At 38.0% G+C, this 22,098-nt stretch overlaps 2 protein-coding genes and 1 long non-coding RNA gene across 3 annotated transcripts; 2 read left to right on the top strand and 1 right to left on the bottom strand.

The window, feature by feature from the left end:
* Positions 1-319: 319 nt before the first annotated feature.
* On the top strand, positions 320-6,220 carry LOC103129305 (uncharacterized). The gene is made up of 9 exons (XM_016664965.1): positions 320-644; positions 1,054-1,329; positions 1,609-1,908; positions 3,947-4,222; positions 4,575-4,591; positions 4,714-4,813; positions 5,122-5,364; positions 5,461-5,580; positions 6,135-6,220. The coding sequence occupies exons 1-9, from the start codon at positions 320-322 to the stop codon at positions 6,218-6,220; spliced, it is 1,743 nt and encodes a 580-aa protein (XP_016520451.1).
* Positions 6,221-7,814: 1,594 nt separating this feature from the next.
* Positions 7,815-8,571, bottom strand: LOC107834160 (uncharacterized). The gene is made up of 3 exons (XR_001659944.1): positions 8,399-8,571; positions 8,013-8,307; positions 7,815-7,934 (listed from the first exon to the last, which is right to left on the bottom strand). It is a non-coding gene; the product is annotated as an uncharacterized LOC107834160 (long non-coding RNA).
* A 734-nt stretch (positions 8,572-9,305) lies between these two features.
* LOC103129295 (uncharacterized) lies at positions 9,306-20,051 on the top strand. The gene is made up of 18 exons (XM_016664968.1): positions 9,306-9,421; positions 9,539-9,574; positions 9,724-9,993; positions 11,664-11,927; positions 12,022-12,288; positions 12,375-12,644; positions 12,738-13,010; positions 13,948-14,220; positions 14,308-14,583; positions 14,667-15,011; positions 16,903-17,172; positions 17,401-17,643; positions 17,954-18,037; positions 18,175-18,190; positions 18,329-18,420; positions 18,822-18,864; positions 18,950-19,006; positions 19,389-20,051. Coding segments are annotated over exons 1-17 (3,060 nt in total). The 5' UTR covers positions 9,306-9,384; the 3' UTR covers positions 18,951-19,006; positions 19,389-20,051.
* The last annotated feature ends 2,047 nt before the right edge of the window (positions 20,052-22,098 follow it).

The raw sequence follows: 22,098 nt of genomic DNA, 5'->3' as shown, positions 1-22,098 counted from the left end.
TTAACACTGTTGAAAGCTAAACAGGAAGTCGTACAGTAAGCTACAAGCAAAACAGGAAGTCTGCAAACCCCCCCTACCCACAGGCCTTAGACATCCGCCCGCCAGACTACTGTTTAAAGCAAATGCTTGAGTTGCTCTGGATTGTATCAGACAGTAAACGGAGCTCGATGCAAATATATGTCAGAGTTTTATTTGCCAAAGATTTGGAAAAACATTTAACATTTTTCTTCCACTTCTCAATCATGTGCTGCCCTGGGATGATCTGTAAACACGCATAAAAGCATCTAATGCACCACAGTTTGAGGGACAAATGTGAGAAATGACAACATGTGTTTGTCACACAGCCTGGGTGCCACTCCTCACGGTGTCTCCATCATGGCTGAGTCCAGGAGCCTCAGTGACTCTGAGCTGTAGGGTCAAAACCTCGTCGTCGAGCTGGGTGTTCTACTGGTACCGAGCTGTTCCTGATCTACCCAACAAGAACTATACGTATGAGCTGCTGCCTGATGGTATCAGTGGGACCGTCGAGGATTCTTACATCCTTCATGGACAGACAGACACAGCAGGATATGCATGTAGAGCCAAAGGAGGAAACCCAGAGGATCTGACTGGTTACAGTGAACCAAAGTTCGTCTGGTCTGAAGGTCAGTTCTGTTTCTCTTAGTCAAAGAAATAATTGTTCTGTGCATCGGTGTTGCTTTAACAAAAAATGTTCATTGTTATAGACACTGTTCTGTAGATGTTATGTCGGCTGTATAAAAACATAATATGTGAGTTTTATCGTTTTGAATGATAATGTAATGTCTGAGAGGTGGACAAAATCTATGTTAATATATATTTTTTTAACATTTAAAATTATTTTAAGTCAACTATGTGTTTTACATTAGATTTTTTTTTATTTGACTACCTAGTTTATCTGTAATGTTTGTGAATTCTCAACACCTTTAAAATGTAAAAGAAAAAAAAAGAAAAGAAACAATGTGATTTATGAAACTCTTTCATTTTCAGTGAACTTTCACCTTAATTTAAGTTGTTTTCTTTTTTACAACTCAGGTTCTCATCCAGAAGCGTCTCTCACAGTGAGCCCCAGAGGAGAGAAGCTTTTCTACCTACAAGATGTACAGTTAAAGTGTCAGGGATCCTCTGCTGCGTGGCGAGTGAGGAAGTTTGAAACAATTGGATATTCCACGTATTTATCGTACTGCTCCAGCTGGGGGACCATGACTGGATCCTCGTGTCGCTTTCTCAGTCTTTGGCCCCAGAACGCCGTGTTCTGGTGTGAGTCTGAAACAGGAGAGTTCAGCAACGCAGTCAACCTCACGTTACACAGTGCGTCATTAAACATTTTTCTCTATGCACTTAAATGGTTTATAAAACAGACATTAAACAGATTTGTTTTAGACTATATATTGTGATATTGTGAGAGTTGTGTGCTGGAATATGCATTTATGGTGTTTGTAATTTATCATATTTTAAGCTCTTGTTGTTTTTGAATATTTTATCAATACTATTTTATGCTTAACACATTATAGCATATTTTTGTTTTGTTTTGTTTTGTTTTGTTTTGTGTTTTGTTGCCATGAAAAATAATGTTTCTTTGTTCAACAGAGCCTGAATCAGTCCTCACTGTGTCTCCATCATGGCTGAATCCTGGGGCTCCAGTGACTCTAAGCTGTAATGTTAGACCTCCATCTGTAGGATGGAGGTTCTACTGGTACCAAGCTGCTCCTGATGGATCACACACAAAATACAATTACAAGCTTTTGCCTGGTAGCACCAGTGGGACAGAAAATGACTTCTTCATCATTCATGGACAGAAACACACAGCAGGATTTGCATGTAGAGCTGAAAGACGAATCCCAGAGGTCTTCACTGATTACAGTGAACCAAAGTTTGTCTGGTCTGCAGGTCAGTTCTGTGTCTCTTCAGTCAATAACTACAGATGTGATCATTTAGTTTGTTCATGATATTCTCAACAACTCACTATCTTGGCAGCAACAAGTAATTTTGACAATGTTCTGACAATGATTTGTGCGATACATGTGGTAAAATAATTGATCATTGGTTAAAAAAACAAAAAAACAAATAATAATCTCAGTCAATGTGAATTAAAAAAAATCACCAGTAATCTCATTTTAGCAATGTTGAAAGGGTAGACACAATCTTGAGTAAAAATAAATATTTTTCATTGGTCTCAAACTTGTTTTTTTATGTCCTTGTTTCTTAAATGTCAGATTCTCACCCAGCAGCAGCTCTCTCAGTGAGTCCTGACAGAGAGAAGCTTTTCACTGTAGATGACGTCCTGCTGAGTTGCCAAGGAAATCCTGCTGGGTGGAGAGTGATGAAGTTTGAAAAAACTGAAAAGTCGTCATATTTATCCCACTGCTCCAGCTGGGGGACACTAACTGGATCCTCCTGCACCATTAAAAGTCGCTGGTCCCATAAAGCAGTGTACTGGTGTGAGTCTGAAACAGGAGAGTTCAGCAATGCAGTCAACCTCACGTTACACAGTAAGTTCTTCGTTTAGTTTTAAAGCCTATAGCATTGGTTTTATTTGTCACTCCTGACAATGTATCATGTCCAGTTCAGCAGTTCATAATGAATAGACCACATATTAATATTAAACATCATCAACAGGCTGTTACAGAGCAAATCTGACAAAAAAAAAACAAAAAACCACAAGATTAGATCTAGTTCAAAAATCCCCAGCAGTGTGACAAAGAGGGTCAAAGTAATGCAAGAAAGCTGTTGTAAAATATATTTGATAGTAATAAAGACACAGATCCATAATTTCAAAAATTATCCATTTTATTTCTCCAAAAGTTACACAATGTTCATTACTGTTTTATTAAAGGTTGTTTTGTTTTTTTTTTACTAATCAGAACAAACATATTAGGATGTTTGCAAAAGTGGTTGCGAAATATCTGCTGTAATGACAAATACTGCAACAATGCTGCAAACCGGAGAATGCTGTCAAGTGCTCTGATTTGCTTTTGTTCTTGGTTTTTATTTTATATTTTTTGAAGACTTTTCTCAGCTCACAAATAGATTTAATATGTGTTTGTCCAACAGCACCAGATTCCATCCTCACTGTGTCTCCATCATGGCTGAATCCTGGAGCCTCAGTGACTCTGAGCTGTGAGGTTAAACCTTCATCTGCAGGATGGAGGATCTACTGGTATAAAGCTGTTCCTGATTTATCAAAGAACAACTACAGATATGAGCTGCTGCCTGGTAGCATCAGTGGGTCGGTACAGGACTCCATTATTGTTCATGGACAGAAAAACACAGCAGGATTTGCATGTAGAGCTGAAGGAGGAAACCCAGAGGATTTCACAGATTACAGTGAACCACAGTTTATCTGGTCTGCAGGTCAGTGTGTTTCTGTTCTCTCCTGTGTTGGATGAGAAAGTTTTAATCTTCATTTAGCCCATATAGTGATTTTGTGGCTTTTTTTTTTGGCATAAATTATATTTTTGCATCTTTATTTAGCAGCTTTAAAATCAAAAGTAACTTTCTATGTTTTAGTTAGAAGTAATTGTAAGAACATGTGGTTATTTAACTACTGTCACATGTGTAATTACTTACTAATCATGATTTGTAAAAAGTTCAGTCAAGAATCAGAACCAGTCAGTGGTTCAGATTCTTGGTATCAGAAAATGATACACATTTGCATGATGAAGTATTCGTGGGATCTGACAGCATCTGTCATTGAGTATTTAAATAAATCATTACTAACAGAATTATACTGATATAAGTGCTTAAACACAGATTTTAATGGGTACTTTAAAAGGGTAAAATAAAATAAGTTGAGCTGAAGCAGTTTTATTAGACAGAATATAAAAGCATGGAATGTTTTAAACAGATGTTCAATAACTAAAGACGATATCAGAGAAGATGTTTGTTGGCTGCTTGTCTTGATTATTTCCTCCATGTTGTTCTTCAGATCCTCATCCAGCAGCGTCTCTCTCAGTGAGTCCTGACAGAGAGCAACACTTCACCTCTGAGTCTGTGACACTGAACTGTGGAGGAAACTCTGCTGAGTGGAGAGTGAAGGGGTTTAGAGAAATAAACCAAGAGTCATTTGTATCAGACTGCTCCAACTGGGGGAATATGACTGGATCCTCATGTACCATTAACCGTGACTGGTGCCATAAAGCAGTGTACTGGTGTGAGTCTGAAACAGGAGAGTTCAGCAATTCAGTCAACATCAGTGTACAGAGTAAGTTATTTTTTTTTTAATGTTGTGCTATTTTTTTTAAATACATTGTTATATCCTTTGGTGTAAAAGCAAGGGATGAATGACTGTAGAGTCTTTGTTGTTCACTGGTGGTAATAGTGTAAGAAACTATTTTATGTAATGTAATCATGACAAACTATGTCCAAACTAGAAACATTGTGTAACTATGTTTCCATCTAAAATGTTACTGACTTCAGCAAAAATACAAAAAACCAAAAAAAAAATCCATGTCTTCATTTAATTTTATCAATGGAAAATAATTTCCAAACGTCCTCTAATTGTCTTCAGCAGCTGATTTCTGGCTGAAGCTTCATTTTCTCTGTCTGGTTTCTAGATGAAGATCTTCTCCTGGTGAGCCCCGTCCATCCTGTGACTGAAGGAGCTTCTGTTACTCTGAGCTGCAGACTGAGAGGAGAAAACAAACTTTCTGATGTGATTTTCTATCATAATGACAAACTGATCCAAAATGACAGCAGAGGAGAGCTGAAGATCTCTGCAGTGNCCATAAAGCAGTGTACTGGTGTGAGTCTGAAACAGGAGAGTTCAGCAATTCAGTCAACATCACTGTACAGAGTAGGTTATCTTTTTTCATGTTGTGCTATTTTTTTTAAATACATTGTTACATCCTTTGGTGTAAAAGCAAGGGATGGATGACTGTAGAGTCTTTGCTGTTCACTGGTGGTAATAGTGTAACTATGTCAAAACTAGAAACCTTGTGTAACTATGTTTCCATCTAACTGATTTCAGCAAAAATACAACAAACGAAAAAAATCCATGTCTTCATTTAATTTTATCAATGGAAAATAATTTCCAAATGTCCTCTAATTGTCTCCAGCAGCTGATTTCTGACTGAAGCTTCATTTTCTCTGTCTGGTTTCCAGATGAAGATCTTCTCCTGGTGAGCCCCGTCCATCCTGTGACTGAAGGAGCTTCTGTTACTCTGAGCTGCAGACTGAGAGGAGAAAACAATATTTCTAATGTGATTTTCTATCATCATGACAAACTGATCCAAAATGACAGCAGAGGAGAGCTGAAGATCTCTGCAGTGTCTCAGTCAGATGAAGGTTTCTACAAGTGTGAACATTCAGGAGAAGTTTCACCTCAGAGCTGGATGGCAGTTAAAGGTGAGCAGAGTCCGTGTTTTTTTATGAATCTTGACTTAAGGAAACATTTTGAAAATTAAATGTAATATTAATATTAGTTATTTTTAATCACAACAGCTGCATCCAGACCTGAAAGCTCTTCATTTCCTTTGCTACTGGTTGTTGGGACAGTCAGTGGAATCGTCTTCATTCTTCTTCTCCTCCTCCTGCTGCTGAGTCGCTTCAGGAACTCCAGAGGTGACGCCTTCTTTCTCTTAAGCTGCATTATGTTTATTTAATGTATCCAGACATAGTGTTGAATATTCTTATATTTCAAAGCCACTGTACAAATCTTTGAAACAATCATGAAACAAATTATCTCTTTTTTTACATTCATGCTGCCTCTTGCGGTCAGTATGACTTTATTTTCTAAACATCTTAATCATAAATCATCAGAACTTTCTGTGTTTTTACAATACGTTGTATGTTTGAACACTGGTTCAAGCGATAAAAAATAGTTAATAGTTCCCTAAAAATAGCTTGTGTTTAAACTGATTAGCATCATTATATATTTTTCTTATATTATTATTATGGCTTGAGCATCAGGAAAGTTTTGACTTCTATTGATTTTAGGTCAAACGTGGATTTTGAAAATAGCTGTATCTGTTGGTTACTCCAATAAAAAGTAAAACAAAGACACATAAACACTGTAGTTTTGTTTGTTTGTTTTGTTTTGTTTTGTTTTACTGTTCTACTTTCTATTATGGATTTAAGGTGAAGTTGTGACAAAATATATTCTTTGTTGGCTTTAGGCTCTGATTGTCTGGGACCCTCTGAAGGTTCTGGAAATGGTATTGTTTACATTTTGGAGAGAAAACACATGAAAAATTCAGTCTGAGTCCAAGTGAATGACAGAAACTCTTGATTTGTTTCAGATCCACGTGAATTCCAACATATCACTTATGCTCTTGTTGACTTAAAACATGGTGAAAAAAAGGGTGAGTTTGTTAAACACATACTTTGTGAAAAATGTTATGTTTCTCAAAGGTTTAGACTGTATTTAACGCAAGTCGGTGTGTGGATATTATCAGGTGAGCCCGGGGAACCAGTGGGGGGCGCTGTTTACTCTGTTGTGAAGACAGGAGCTACAGGAACGTTCAGTGATTCTGAAAAAGTCTGTCGGGTCATTCTCACAACAGTTTTTAAGTTACACACATCTGAGACCTTCAAACACACCGATTGATGTTTTTATTTCTTAAATGTTTTTATTTTTCTGTAATGATCCGGTTCTGTACTACAAAATGTACAGAACCGTGTTTTTAATTTGTAAACTTTATACAGTTTGTGAATATTTTTCATCATCATTTTGGGTTAAAAACAAGCTTTGCGGAGCTTTTTGAAAAACAAAATAATTGATATCAATTATTAATTTTATTGCTTACATTTGTTTTCTCTCTTCATTCACAGGAAAACGAAGCATTCACATTAGCATTAGCTAATGTAGCGGTTTATCCGGAAGTGAAGCACAGCTCTGGATAAAGACTGAAGACACCGGATGTGACATAGTCTTGCTCTTACATCTCCAGTTTAACTGTCATTCAGTAATTTTCTGTCCGTTTGCAGTGTGTGCAAACAGATAAAATCAGATTTGTTAGAGATTTTTTGGTATTATCATTTTGTTATTACTTTAGTTCATATTCAGTCTAATGTTAATTAATAGTTAATCAACATTCAGTCTATAGATTATTGTGATTTTCAGTTTAAAGTGTTCTCTTCCTTCTGTGTGTATAAACTGACCTGGAGGTCACATCTGCCTGTTCGTCTTCATGTGAAACAGTTATCTGTGTGTTTCCCAGACCTTTAATTATTTTTCCACAGGTGCCTCCTTATCAACCGGAATACTCCCTACCTTAGAAATTGTCTGTGTGCAGTAGTGTTTTGTCTCTGCTGTCTTCCTTACCTATCCTCCCTCTTTTTGCTTGTTAATAAAAGTCAAGCTGTAACCAAGGGTCTTTAGAACGCTCTGTGAACGGCTCGGAGGAGCAGTTTGCTGAGTCTTCTCCTTTTGCAAAAGCTTCGCCATAAAATTCATATACGTTGTCTGTGGTTCTTTTATGAAGGTTCGAGAAAAATACTTATCAAGATTCAATGCTTATGGTGGGATTTTTAGGCTCAACCTAAACTCTAATTTCAATTTTGATTAGAATTATTTTTTCTTTGTATGAATCAATCAGCAATTTTTTTTTCACTCTTGATTTAAAAAGAATAAACGAATAAGCTTCCCACATGCATAGAAATGTTTAAAGCAGCAGGTGTTAAAATGTCCAAAATCTTACATGTCCTCGATTCTCTGAATTTAAATCCACATATTAAAGTTGTATTTCATCTATTTTGCCAGTGTTTTTAAAAGTTTGCTTTATTTTCTTCTTCACTTTCTATTAATTTGAAATATTTATCTCTGTTTTGGGTCTATTTGTCATGATGGGTTTAACGGATTTCACCCACATGCAGGAACACCAAAGAGACGGATGTAAAAATGAAAAGTTTTATTTACAGCAAGCAACAATTAAAGGAAAGCTGGTCCAGAAAACTGCTCGGCTGCTCTCGGTGCACTGAGAAGATAAGAGAAGCTTGGTGAGTTCAGGTGACTGGGAAACGGGAGGTTGTGAATGAGAATTAAGTAAACTTACTGGCTCAGTGCGTTCGAACGGCTTGGAGGGGGTTGGTTGGTCCTGGAGTTCTTTCTAACCTATAGATTTGCTTCTCCGTGGAGCTTGGTGGTTCGGAGAGTGGCGTTGGAGGGCGGACAGGGAGGCTTGTCCTTGAAAGCGGCTGAGTCTAGGTGGAACGGCCGGTCGGAGACTTCTGAATGGCTGGCAGAATCTTACAGTAACAGGTGAGGTTTGGCTTTCAGGCATCTATGGGGCAAGATCCCATGACGTCGTGGGAGAAACCAGTGGTCAGGCAACCGGATGTGGAAGGATCCTGAGGAGAGCAAAAACCCACAATGAAGCACAACACAAAAAACAGGCAGATCTCAAAAGCTCGGAGCAAAACTCTGAGGGGCCGGAGGTACCATCTAAGGTTGACACTCTGGCGTTGAAGTACCGGCGTTCCACCCTTCTTATGCTGCCGTCAATTAGATGATCAGCCTCCGGTGAGAGGATGACATCATCAATGAAACCACAGCCCGCCACCTCTCGGACTCCATCTAGTGGGGAGATAACTCAGCAACCAAAGGACCACCTAAAAAAACCCCAGAACCTAACACTATTTACTTTTTTGTCATAAAGAAAAAAAAAGGAAGGTGGTTAGATGATATCTGGAGAAATCGTCATGAATGCTCATTAAATCAAAGTTTGATCTGGAATCAAAATTGAGATGTTGCATTAATAAAATACAGATGGCTCATTTGTGTTTATGCATGACTGTGTGTGTACGAGCGATTGTGTGCAGAGGCGTTCTAGTTTTTGTGTTTGTTTTTTTACTTTTGAGTCATAGCTTTTCAAAATCACTATAAACAAACAAAGCTGGTGTTTGATCTTTATTTTACCGATACATTACATAAATAGTGACTAAAAGGTTGAAGTTTTTCTATTCTGTCAGTTCCTCATGCATCAAGGAAGCGTGTGTCCTAAAGATATTTTTGTCTTTTTCTTTACAATAGCACATTCTTACCTCTCTGCAGATGTATTTCTTGCAAAAGGAAGAGATTTTAATTGAAATTTCTACTTGATCTGTGGGCCCAGAAGGGAATGGAGAACATTATTCAGACTCTCTGACAGAGTTGCAAGCATTTAGTGCAAACTTAAACGCCATCAGGGAGCCAGTAAGTGTTAGAAGATGGTTGCATGAGACAAGGGGACATTCTTTTTCTATTTTTGTGGTAGAACAACTTCATGTGGTCAGTGTTTTAAAAGAAGGAAGTAGAAGGAGGGTTGGACTGTGACACTAAATGAAGATATGTACCGTCTCAGTTCCCCATTTTCATTAAACTTGTACTCTCTGCTTGTCCTTCTCCACTCACGCTCATACAGAACAAGTCAGATCTTGTAGGTTAGGATGGGGAAAACCTCACTCTGTTGGGTGACTTTATTTTGTGAGTACAATTTGTGTGTGTGTGTATGTGTGTATGGCTGAAATGGCAGTGTGTTTATCAAATGTATAATATGTCTCAGTAAGTTATGATGTTTAATGTCTAAAATCTGCTTTTTAGTGCTGCATATGGTCTTCAATTTTGGACATGCACAAGGTGACGTAACGTCTTTTTTTTTTATCTGTTACTCTGGATCTTCACACTAATTTTACTCTTAAACCTTTTCCAGTTGAATATGTTTTGGCATAACACAAGCAGCCTAGCATTCATTGTTTACATCTTGTGTTTTTTGTTGTTTAATCTAGATGTTCAGTTGACCCATGACCCCAGTTCATCCACTTTATTTCTTGGAGAGTCCGTTACCTTCACATGCAACATGACAGCAGGATACGACTCTAACTGGAGCTACGTATTCCACCGAAACGGTCAACACATTGTCTCCAAGTCAGATGTTTCAAAGTTCCTTCAACTCGACCTAACGACCGACCTGAGCGGGCGATACCAGTGCTCCGCTTATCATAAGGACTCGCCAGGGTTCATCAAGCAGAGTAACAACATCACGCTTTCTGTGGCAGGTATGTTCACGTTACCGTCTTTGCAGTCGGGTTTGGCATCAGAAGCATCACAAGCTTAGGCATCTGACATAGAGTTTGGATAGAGAGTGAAGTTTGAGTTGTCTTGCTTCAAGTTTCCTTAACCTGGGAAGTCTGCATCCTGTTTGATGATTTCATTTGTAAATTTCATGTTGGAAATGTTGAAGTTATGAACTTCAACATTTCGTATGTTGGATCCAACATTCATTTGGAATGAATGTTGGATCCAACATTCATTTGAGCAGGATGATGTCAGTGTTGAGGGTGGGAGGGGACATACATACATTAACTACATATATGCATTTTTCCTTGAATGGTATTGTTGACTCAAGACCTTCGCTTAGAGGCGGGTCTGGAGGGGGAGCATATGCGGCCATGTTCCAGCACTCATAGATAGTATCAGCTTTTCTGCTGCTGTTGAACTGACCACAGTGAAGTCACTTTGGGTAGTTGCAGACCGAGTTGCGCAGCTAAGTCTTTTACAGAAGTGACAAAAAAAAAAAGCAGAAATGCTCAAGCTGTGGAGCTTGAGCAGGTAATGAAAACATTGCATGCTGTTTGCACACATCCTCTGCAATATCATTTTCTTCTTAATTCAAATTGTTTCTCAACTCCACTAAATAACCTCTGCAATATCTTAGAATACTGTTAGAAAAAAAGATTGTTTGAGATAAAACGATTGTGAACATCTCTTTCCTATTTGATGTCGTCTGAATGTTTGCTAAAAATCTGGAGCTTAACACAAAAACAGAACTGTGACTGTTTGACAGTCACAAAATACAACTAGGACGATAAGAAGCCAGCTTCCTGCCTGACCAGAAGGTGTCATAGTTGGGTTATTTCTGTTAAGCTGTTCTCAACTCTAGGGTTTCCATGGAAACATAAAGGAGATAAATCATTCTAAGATGTCTTAAAGTAAACATGCTCTGAGATAGACATGCACTTTTTGCGAGTAGGCCAGTAGGCAGTGCCTGTTCTGCTTACAATGATCACATATTATTGGCTAAATGCCAGAATGGGATAATTTCTTATTTCTTTACTCATATTTGAAAATATATGCATCCTAACATTAATATGCATTTTCATGATTGGCACGATTGTCATAATTTTGTACATTTCAGCTAAATGGAGGCCCAACTTTGGATAATAAATATTTTCCTCTCGTACAAAGTTTTTCTTTTCTTGTAGTTTTGGGGATATACTCCTGTCACTTCTGACCGTTGTCTGACCGTGACATCTGCTGTTCTCTTCGTTAGTGTCAAACTAGGACTGCAGGAGGGTTAAAGCACATCTTAAGCATATTTTCCTTTTGCGAAGTCACCTATCCAAAGAAACCTTTGAACTTTCAGAAATGAGAGAGTATAGAGTAAAGAGGAGTGGACTGAAATCCCTCCTGAGATTTCTGGAAACTTGGTAACGCTAGGGTTTTACCACCAGTTACTCATATTTTGTTTGAGGATCAACTACTTATTTCTCTCAGTGAAATACTAATGAATTCACAAATTCTGACTTTTATTTAACGTTTATACATATAAATAATGTAAAATAATGAAATAACTATGTAGCCTAAACATAATTTTTTGATGCTGTTATTTTTAAATATCTATAATAATAATAATAATGTAAAACAAAACTGCTTTTAAATAAATCAGCCAACAGGCCTACAGCTACTGTGACTGCAGACAGGAAGACCATTTCAGAGGACAGACCGACTGAACTTACCTGTTCAGTTCAAGACTCTGCCGGATGGAAGTATGACTGGTTCAGGCACATATTCTCTGAAGGCCAGATTGAAAGCAATGTTGCCAAAAACACCATCAACATCCACCGTGGAGGCATCTACTGGTGCAGAGGAAGAAGAGGAAGCCCAGATTTCTTGACTGAGCCCAGTGAAATGTTCTACATTGAGAACACATGTGAGTTTCACAACATGAAGAAAAGAACATGAGCTGAACAGTGTTGTTTGGCATTCACAGCTTAATTTTTTTTCTGTACTCAAACCATAATCAGTGTCCAACCAGGCAAATGTTGCTTTGCAACATGACTGGAGTCAGATATACAGCGGTGAGGCAATATCCATGAGCTGTGAGATAAAGGGAGGAGGAAACTCTAAGTGGGAATACGAGTGGAGAACAACAACTTCAAAGCCGCCATCAAGAGAGAGAACAGTTCATATTAGAGCCTCTGTTTTCTCCAGTGGTGACTTCTGGTGTAGGGGGAGAGCAGATCCATTTTCCTCAACCGAGTGGAGCCAAACATGCCATCTGAGAGTATCAGGTAAGTATTTATTTTCGTTTTTTTGTGTGTCTTTTGGTAATTTTTTCAGCAAATGATGCTTTATTCTCACCACAAATAAACCACAGATAAACCAAGACCCACGGTGAGGGCCGATAAAAGACTCATACCAGTAGGGGGCAACGTAACACTCACCTGCTCTGTGGACAATCCGACCGAGTGGAAATACTACTGGTTCAGACACACTGGCAACATTTCTGAAGTTCAGACCGTTGACGAAGGAAAATCAGAAAATGTCATCAGTATCTCTCAGGGAGGAGTGTACTACTGTCAGGGAGGAAGAGGAAGCCCAGTCTTCTTCACTGAAGAAAGTCATCGGATCACCATTGAGAAAAGAGGTAGTTATGGTGACGTTCATGGCTGTTAGCATGATCCATGACTAATCTTTAACAATTCACCACTTTTTTCTCACCTGTATTGTGTTTTCACAGTTTCCAATATGGCTTCTGTTTCTCTGAGGCCTGACTGGCCCGTGATTTACTCTGGAGAGACGATCACTGTTAGATGTGAGATTTCTGGAGGTAGAAACAACGAATGGGTTTATGAATGGAGCAAGCCAATATCAGATACATTACCAACGAATGAATACCGAATTGTTGATGCATCTGAGTCCAGCAGTGGGAACTACAGGTGTTTGGGGAGAAACAAGCAGGATCTGTATTCATCGACCGAGTGGAGCGACATCACGACAGTCACAGTTTCTGGTGGGAATAAAATTCATCTTGATCCAGATCCCGTTATTTTCATTATAGTGTAAAACATAGACCTTTTTGGTTTCATCTGTACTTACTGTTATAAAAAAGATATTATTTATAGACAGACCTCGAAATGTTGTTTTGCTGCAGCGCAAGAACACAATTCTACCTTTTAATTGTAGTACGAATGTAGTATTTCAGTGCAGTGTTAACAAACACTTGCTTGTCTGAAGACTTTTGGTGAGTGACTTCAAATGAGACAAGAGTCTTCTTACACCTGTCCAAATAAACTGGGCACATTCTGGTGAGAAAGATCACCAAGAATCCAATCCTCCCATCTTAACCAAACCATTGCTAAAACCTTCTGTCGATTTGGTCTTTGTGGAAGTGTGGCTTGATGAACATAGTGGCATTGTTGAATTTTGCCAAAGCATTCCTTACAGAGTGCCATGAACATGAGAAATACCATTGTGGACTGCTCATCTCACAAACAATAACCTTTTCATCAAGCATGCTGGAAGAAGCTGTCTACTTTGGAGAAGTTTTTCTGCATAAATGGAGGGATGACAGTTGACAAATATTCAGAAATGTCTCACGAAAATTGTTTGAGAGTGCCTTACATTTCAGACTAAAGGAAAACCTTGTAGATTTTTCTTTTAATCAAAAATTTAGGAAATAAATATCAGTTTGGACAACAGTCTGGAGTGGTGTAGCAGGACCCTTGAATTATTTTTTTTTAAATACAGAGTGAATGTCAGTTTTGTTCCTACAACACTTAACGAGCCTATTAGTTTAAACACTAAGAATATTGAGTTTGATAGTTGAAAGCATTTATTTCAATGCCATTAAGAAACTGATGTTTAATTTGCAGCTGCAGTGTTTTTTAGTGTTTATTTTTGTTCTTTTTGTTCTTTTTTAACAATAGTTTACCTCTTTATCTCAACAGAGCAGAGACCGAAGGCTCAAATTATTCCTGACAGAGACTCAGCAGGGGGCACTGTGACCCTAACCTGTTCTGTTAAACCATCTTCATCATCATCATCTAGTTGGACTTACTACTGGTACAGAGTCGAGATCGCCTCTAAACCTGTGGAACTGAAATCTGATACAAACGGAGAACTCGTTACGTCAGAGAATGGATTGTATTTCTGCAGAGCAGGAAGAGGACGTCCAGTTTACTACACAGAGTCCAGTCAGTCAGTTACTGTCGACATACCTGGTAGGTGTTTCAATGAGTTAGTACATCGATTTTTGAGGTTCATACAGAAAATAATCCTTATCAATTTTTTCCTTTAATTTGGAACAGCGACAGACAAACAGAGACCTGTTGTGACTCAGCAGCCAAACTGGTCTACGATGTATTATCATCGTGAGATCATTCTGAGATGTGAGATTCAGGGACAACCTACAGATTGGGTTTTTGAATGGATTTCATCCAGTGGGGATGCACCATCAACCCAAAATGACATACTTAGTTTAGATTATTCATTTTCTAAGTACTACTGGTGTAGAGGCAGGAGGAAAAGTGATCCACATGATGTCACTTGGTGGAGCGCTCCCTTTACGAGGAGATATGCTTCGTGTAAGTCAAGTAACATTGTTTTTTTATGTTAAGCTAGATCACTTATTTAAATTCTTCTGTTACTGAGAAACTTTCTTCAACAGCACCAACGCCAGTCCTCACTGTGTCTCCATCATGGCTGAGTCCTGGAGCCTCAGTGACTCTGAGCTGTGAGGTGGAACATCCATCTGCAGGATGGAGGTTCTACTGGTATAAAGCTGTTCCTGATTTATTACCTATTATGGAGTTTGCTGCACGCAGACGTAGGAGTTTTTACTTTCCCAGTGGATACAGGTTTGAAAACCTGCCTGGCACTATCAAAGGGACTGTAGAGAACTCCTTCATCATTCATGGACAGAAACAAACAGCAGGGTTTGCATGTAGAGCTGGAAGAGGAAACCCAGAGCATTTGACTGATTACAGTGAACCAAAGTTTGTCTGGTCTGCAGGTCAGTCTTGCTTCTTTTCATCCACATGTTCTACATTCACTCAGTTTAGAGAACACTCAGTCCAAGTAAAACATGTTTAAAAATACAATTGACAAATTTTGGTTTAAGATGAACATATTGCATATCGGCAATATTTTCTATGCAATTTAGTTCACTGTGACAAAAGCATGTAAAGTAAGTGTTGCATGCTATAATAGCATTTTTNAGAAATTCATCAGGAAATAGAAACTGTACTGAACTCATTTAGTCACAAAAGGTCAGTTTTATGTTCAATAGAACCAGAAATAACTCAGAACTACAGGGTAGGAAAAAAGGGGGAATATTTCAGGTTAATGAAAGTTACCTAACTGAAATAAATGAACTGAACTAAAATATCGTTTACCTTCCTAACTCACATAAGCAGGAACAATCACACAAATGGTAGAGCTGTATAAGATTTTAATGATGAGATGGGATGATAAAAATATAAGTGATATGAGTTCTGATGTAGTGCTGTCTTTTTACCAATTTACATCCAGCTGCTTCTGTTCACCAGTCATGACTAACTACCATTTACATGGATTTAAATACAGCAACCTATAACAGCATGTAAAGTTAGTAAACTGTTCCTTTCCTATGGATTAGATGGTCATACAGTCTGATTAATGACAGCTTTAACAATAACAGAAATAAATAAATGGGAAAGTATACAAATGTTCTTATTCAGTAAATTAATCATTTTGTTTACTAAATTAAATGTTTGCAAATCTTTGTTTTTCAGATTCAGCAGCCTCTCTGACAGTGAGTCCTGAAGGAGAGAAACATTTCACTGATCATAACGTCTCATTAAAATGTGATGGAAAATCTACTGATTGGAGAATAAGATATTATAGAGAAATAAACACTCAGTCATATCTGTATGACTGCTCCACCTGGTGGACAATGAATGGATCTTCATGTATTTTCGACAGTCAGTCGGCCTATAAAGCAGTGTTCTGGTGTGAGTCTGGGTCAGAGTTCAGCAATGCAGTCAACATCACGATATACAGTAGGTTATTATATATGAACATGTTTTGCTTTGTATTTGAATGATTCTAACAATGACTGTAGTTCACATTAACCTCTTGCACATGTGAACACATGAAAAGTAGACTAGATGTTTTAAGGATTTTTATTTTTTATCTGTATAAAGTATCTCAGCAGTTTTTGTCTTGGTTGAAAAATGTTGTTGGCTGTAGGTAAATATAGTGAACAAGGTCACTACTGATATTATTTTCAACTTTTATTTCTATGATATTGTGATCATACATTATAGAAGCTGGAACATGTTTTTAATTATAAAAACATTTCTCTGTCCTACAGAACCAAAGTCAGTCCTCACTGTGTCTTCATCATGGCTGAATCCTGAAGCCTCAGTGACTCTGAGATGTAACCATGACGACCAGTCTGCAGGTTGGAGGATCTACTGGTATAAAGCTGTTCCTGATAAGTCTGAGAATAGCTACAGATATGAGCTGCTGCCTGGTAGCATCAGTGGGACTGTAGAGAACTCCTTTATGATTCACGGTCAGAAACAAACAGCAGGATTTACATGTAGAGCTGGAAGAGGAAACCCAAAGTATTTTACTGATTACAGTGAACCAAAGTTTGTCTGGTCTGCAGGTCAGTGCTTTGTATTTTTAATTTGACACACTGGTAATACCTAAAATAATCCCATGTGCAATGTGACAAATGTTCAGTTTAGTTTAAACTTGTTCCAAAAGAAGAACAAACTTAATGAAGCAAAAACTGTCTGAAAGACGTTATTAATAATGCGAACAAATAAATAATTCCAAATAAAAACAACAAAAACTAATTCATCGACACTGCTTTTTTTCTCCAAATATGTATTTTTTTATTATGTTTTATTTAGTCTCCCATCCAGCAGCGTCTCTCTCAGTGAGTCCTGACAGAGAGCAACACTTCACCTCTGAGTCTGTGACTCTGAACTGTGGAGGAAACTCTACTGAGTGGAGAGTGATGACTCCTAGCAGAATTTATGCCTGGTCTTCACTATACAGCTACTCCGAGAAAGTAAATGGATTCACAACAGAAATGATAGCTTACCGGCCCTCTACTGCAGTGTACTGGTGTGAGTCTGAATCAGAGGGGTGCAGCAATGCAGTTAACATCACAATACATGGTTTGTTTTGTTTATTTCTTGTTTTGATTTAATATAAATTGTAATATTTCCTCACTTGTTCATAGTCCTAACTTAGAAATGTTGTAATTGAGTAAAAGAAGAAATTTGCATCTTGAAATTTTAGATAATTAAAAAATAGATGACACTGTACATTATAAATTATCAAATATTCTCAATAGTTTTTAATACAATGATCTCCGTCTTACATAAAGGTCTGCTGTTTTCCAGATGGTGATTTAATCCTGGTGAGTCCTGTACATCCCGTTAATGAGGGAGATCCTGTCACTCTTGGCTGCGAACTGAGGACAGGGAACTTCACGTCCACTGTGGGATTCTACAAAAATGATAAACTTATCCAGAACACAGTCAGAGGAGAGCTGAGTATCCCTGCAGCGTCGGCTTCAGACGAAGGTTTCTACAGGTGTGAACATTCAGGAAAGGCGTCTCCACAGAGCTGGGTGGCAGTGAAAGGTGGGTTTTATGAATGTACTTTAAATGTTTTTCATCGCCTTCCACTTTGACATTGAATAAAAATGTGTAACTCTAATTTGTGCCTCCGTTTTGTTTCTTAGCTGTTTCTGCTTTGCCTGTAGCTTTAACTTTAATTTTACTGCAAAGACTTTTACAGGAGAACCAAAAACAGGCAACAATAAGACAAAGCTGCTTGTCTCATTATAATATGAAAGAAGCTCACGCTTTTATATGCATGTGAACTCTTTTTTTCTTTTTGCCATCTAAAAATCATGTTCTCTTTGAAACATATTCTTTATTTTCTTGACAGCATCAAGTTCTTCTCTTCCGGAGTCGCTGATTATTGGATTAGTTGTTGGTTTCCTGCTGACTGTCCTCCTCGTCATCGTGTTGGGTCGGTACATTACAAATGTTTTCTGCCTGTTCTTGAATGTCAACACAGTCATTATCTTACTTGTTCTGTATGAAGTTATGTATTTTTTTGTCCACAATCTCTTTATGTGGTATATTAACTTTCGGTCTCTTCTGCAGCAATTTTACGCAACAGGTAAGCAAACCTTTCTTTCGTTTTTGCCTTTTACTACAGAGTAATGCTGGAAAGATCTTTAAGTTTGAAAAATGTATAAGCAAAATGACTGTTTTCCTAAATTAAATGTGTAAATATATATATATTTATATATTTCAGGCTTTCTCAGTGTCACAGATCCGAGACCTCAGGCACAGCTCCTCATCAACAGGTTGAAACGCCAAACCAGATATACTCATCTCTCCTTCAAGGTCAGTCCTCACTAAAGTTCCAATAATTATTTCCATTAAGCCTGATATTAACGATCCACTGCTGCTTTCGCTGTAATAATAATGTCTTTATATATACATTGGCATCCACTCATTTCTTCAGCACAACCCTAAACTCAGCTCACAGTTTAGTCCTAAACCGAACCCCTAACCCAAAACCAGCATCTGATATGTGGCCCGTGCTTTCAGCCCCATAATCAGCAGAGGGTCCTCACAATGTAGTATTTATTGGATAAATGGGTCTTATGCTAAATAAATGCTAAAACACACAAATGAATATATATGCATAACACATGTATCCAACATAATAATCATGCTGGAACCATTTAGAGGCTAAATTAGAGACATTGTGGTTTGTCACTGTCTTCATTTCCACCCCGTAGGTGATTCTGCCGTTTATGAGACAATCAGAAAATCCGGTCAATGGTAGGAGTATAAACTGATTCATGAAGGATGACTGTGTATTTAAAAAAAAATGACTTTTAGTAAAATAAAAATGTAATCCTTTCAGATCAAAGAGTGAATGAGGACAAGAAAGTCAAACCTCGCATCCCGCTCAAAATGAAAGGTAAGTTCACTGAATGTGGGATGTTAGAACCAGAGCTGACTAAATAGAAAACAAAACAACTACAGGTTCTGTAATAATAATAATACTAATATAATTAGGATGTGGAAGAGAAATCTGACTACATTGATGTGAATTTAGACTTAGCGAGTGAAGTTTTCCTGTTTATTCTTACTAAATATTCTGGTGCAGTTTATAGGATTCTGTTGTATTATTTTAGCCTTCAGGTCACTTTGGCCCTGGTCATTCTGTACACTTGTCTTCTCTCCATATCTCGGTTGCATACTTGTAAACAAACCATCAGGTTTATGACAGCATAGTATTCAAGTTTTATTCTTAGACCTGACACACTTCATATCATTTATTGTTCCTTTTTTTGTTTCAGATCCATAAAGTTTGCCATCTGAAGTGAGAAATGGAACAGAGGAGAGTTTTCCTAATAAAGATGTTAATTAAAATCATTGTGATTTTGTGGTACTGTTGCAGCATACTGATGAACCAGCTGAACAAATGCATGTGTTTTCAGTTAACTATTACATATTCATGAATGTTATGCTTATCTTGATGGTGCTGGATTATTATAATCTCAAAATGTCACTATAAAAAATGGAGCAGTTGAATGAATTTTAAATATGAGCTTCCATGCTAGGTATTTTTTTATTTCTTTTTATTGTATTTTCCTTTTATATTTCAATAGCGTTTTATGAAAATACCCTATATGTGATTTCCACTGTTTTGTTTGGCCGTCTTTAGTATCTCCTCCAGCTGGACGTTTGTGGTGTAAAAACATGTATTGTCTTCATAGCTATTCATTATAACAGAAAAAGTATAATCTCAATGTATAATAAAGTTAAAAGTTTTTTTTTTTTGCTTTTCATAAAGCACTGTGGGTTGTATCTGTTTTCAAAACGTTCACATCCGACAAGACATTAAAGGTACGGTACGCACATTAACACAAATCAGTGAAATCAGGTGATCTGTATTTTTGCACAAGAATATATTAAATAGCAAGAATGACAAAGCATCAAAGAAGAACATATCTTAGGTACATGACCGACACCTGTTTCAATCTAAAACAGTTTGTATCTTTAGTATTATTCCTTTTATTCTTTTTTTTTTGTTTGTTTTTTAAGAATAAATTAAATTGATCTGTTGCATTATTTTCCATTCAATGAAGCCATGGACTCTCTCTGTCTGCCTTTGTGGCTCCAGTCATGTCACAGTCATCCATCAGCTCATCTGAGACACAATTACTGACTCCCTCATCACTGACCCAGAATCAGAAATCCAGAGGGCGGTTTTAGTGCAGCACCAACCAGATGAAATGATTTTAAGCCTCAGCTCTCTCCTGGATCCAGCTCTGTTCATCCTGGTTGGTGATGGCCAGCAGGTTATTGTGAAGGTTATTAAAATGAGGCATTCTCCCAGTTAATCTGCTCCTTGATCAGCATCGCTATCTGTTGAAGAGAGAATAAATACGTGCTGCTTTGCTGGAGTCATGACCTCATCTTCGATTTTAGTCACTTAATATGCATCAGCTAATCAGCCGTGGCAGCAAGAGTCCCACAAACGCTTTAGACTGAACAAGTTACAAGATAATAACCAGACCAATCAGTTTCTGTGACTTCTCAGTAATGTCACAGTTTCAAACCCTCAGTCTTTTCTCACAAAGCTGCATTTAAAAGGGATGTTGCTTCTGTGGTCTTTAGAAAAAAAAAAATCAAGACAATACCAAACAAAAATATAGCTTAGACTGAGGTAAAAATCGCGCATGGTTGTGTGTCTCTGTGTTGCCCTGCGACAGACTGGCGACCTGTCAAGGGTGTACCCCGCCTCTCGCCCGGAACGTTAGCTGGAGATAGGCACCAGCACCCCTCCTGACCCCACTGAGGGACAAGGGTGTTCAGAAAATGGATGGATGGATGGATGAGGTAAAAATCAAGGCTTGAGAAATGTGGTCTCCAGAGGGGTCAAGACCAGCATCACTTTAGAGTGACCACAGTGATGCTCTCAAGCTGGAAGCATCTCTACACAAGCAGCAGAAAACTCACTGGGCTCTGAATAACCACAGAGTCCAGTGGTTCTGGCCAATGAGATGAGGCTGCTTCATCTGACATGAAAAAAGTTACAATTTCAAAATCACAACATTTTTCCATTTTGTCGTTCTTCCATTACGGAAGGTTTTGTTTTGTTTTCTTTTCTTGTTTGTCTGGTCAGAGATAAAGTGCAGGTCGAATCCCACCAGGTCATGAGGAGCCGCAGTGAAAACACAAGTTTCCTGTTAGATGTAAACTTTATCAGTTTAGCTTAATGTCATGTGCCAGCACTGAAGTAATCACATATGACCGCGCACGCAAGATGGGAATAAGATTTCAGCATCACACCTGTGATCTAAAAACAGCTTCCAAAGATAAGTTGGCTATGACTATAGAGATAATGGTGATAAACTAATTTCACATGTCTGTCCTAATAGTTCTATTTGGACAGCGGTACCTCTGACAGCAACACGTCATCATGGCATGAAGGTGAAGATCAGACCACAATTCAGCAAACATTTAAGAAGCAAATCATCTGTTCACATCAGAGCATGCTAAAGAAAATGCTACGGTAGGATTTGACAAACTTGTGACCAACATTTCCTCTTGCTATCAGTATATGAACATGTTACAAGAATGTGAAACTGTGTCATACATTTTCTAAGTTAAGAACATAAAACATCTTACTCCAAGGCAGGTTTCCTCCATTACTGACGTGCAAATGAAGACGTGCTGCATCTCTGCTCACGGCCCCACAAAGCCGCTTCCACCGAAAAACACAGCAGCAGATGAAGTCTGACCACAAAGCAGGAAACAGGTCTGTGGTTGACAATCGAATGACCACATATGATTAGATGACTTTAGTTTTAAATTATCACACAGCGAGCACACAACAGAAAATATATTTTAACAATCCCTCTTCATTTAGATGTAAAACATTTCAAACTACCATTTTCTGTTGTGATTTTTGAGGGTCAGGTTCGGACTGATCCTGTGTGACATAGTAGTGATAATCATTCAAAAACAGCATGTGTCACGCTAGAGGTTAAAATGTATTGG

This window comes from Poecilia formosa, unplaced genomic scaffold (assembly GCF_000485575.1).
Source record: "Poecilia formosa unplaced genomic scaffold, Poecilia_formosa-5.1.2 Scaffold533, whole genome shotgun sequence".
Taxonomy (NCBI): domain Eukaryota; kingdom Metazoa; phylum Chordata; class Actinopteri; order Cyprinodontiformes; family Poeciliidae; genus Poecilia; species Poecilia formosa.
Note: the sequence above shows the minus strand (reverse complement) of the source record. Positions and strands in the feature narration are given on the sequence as shown.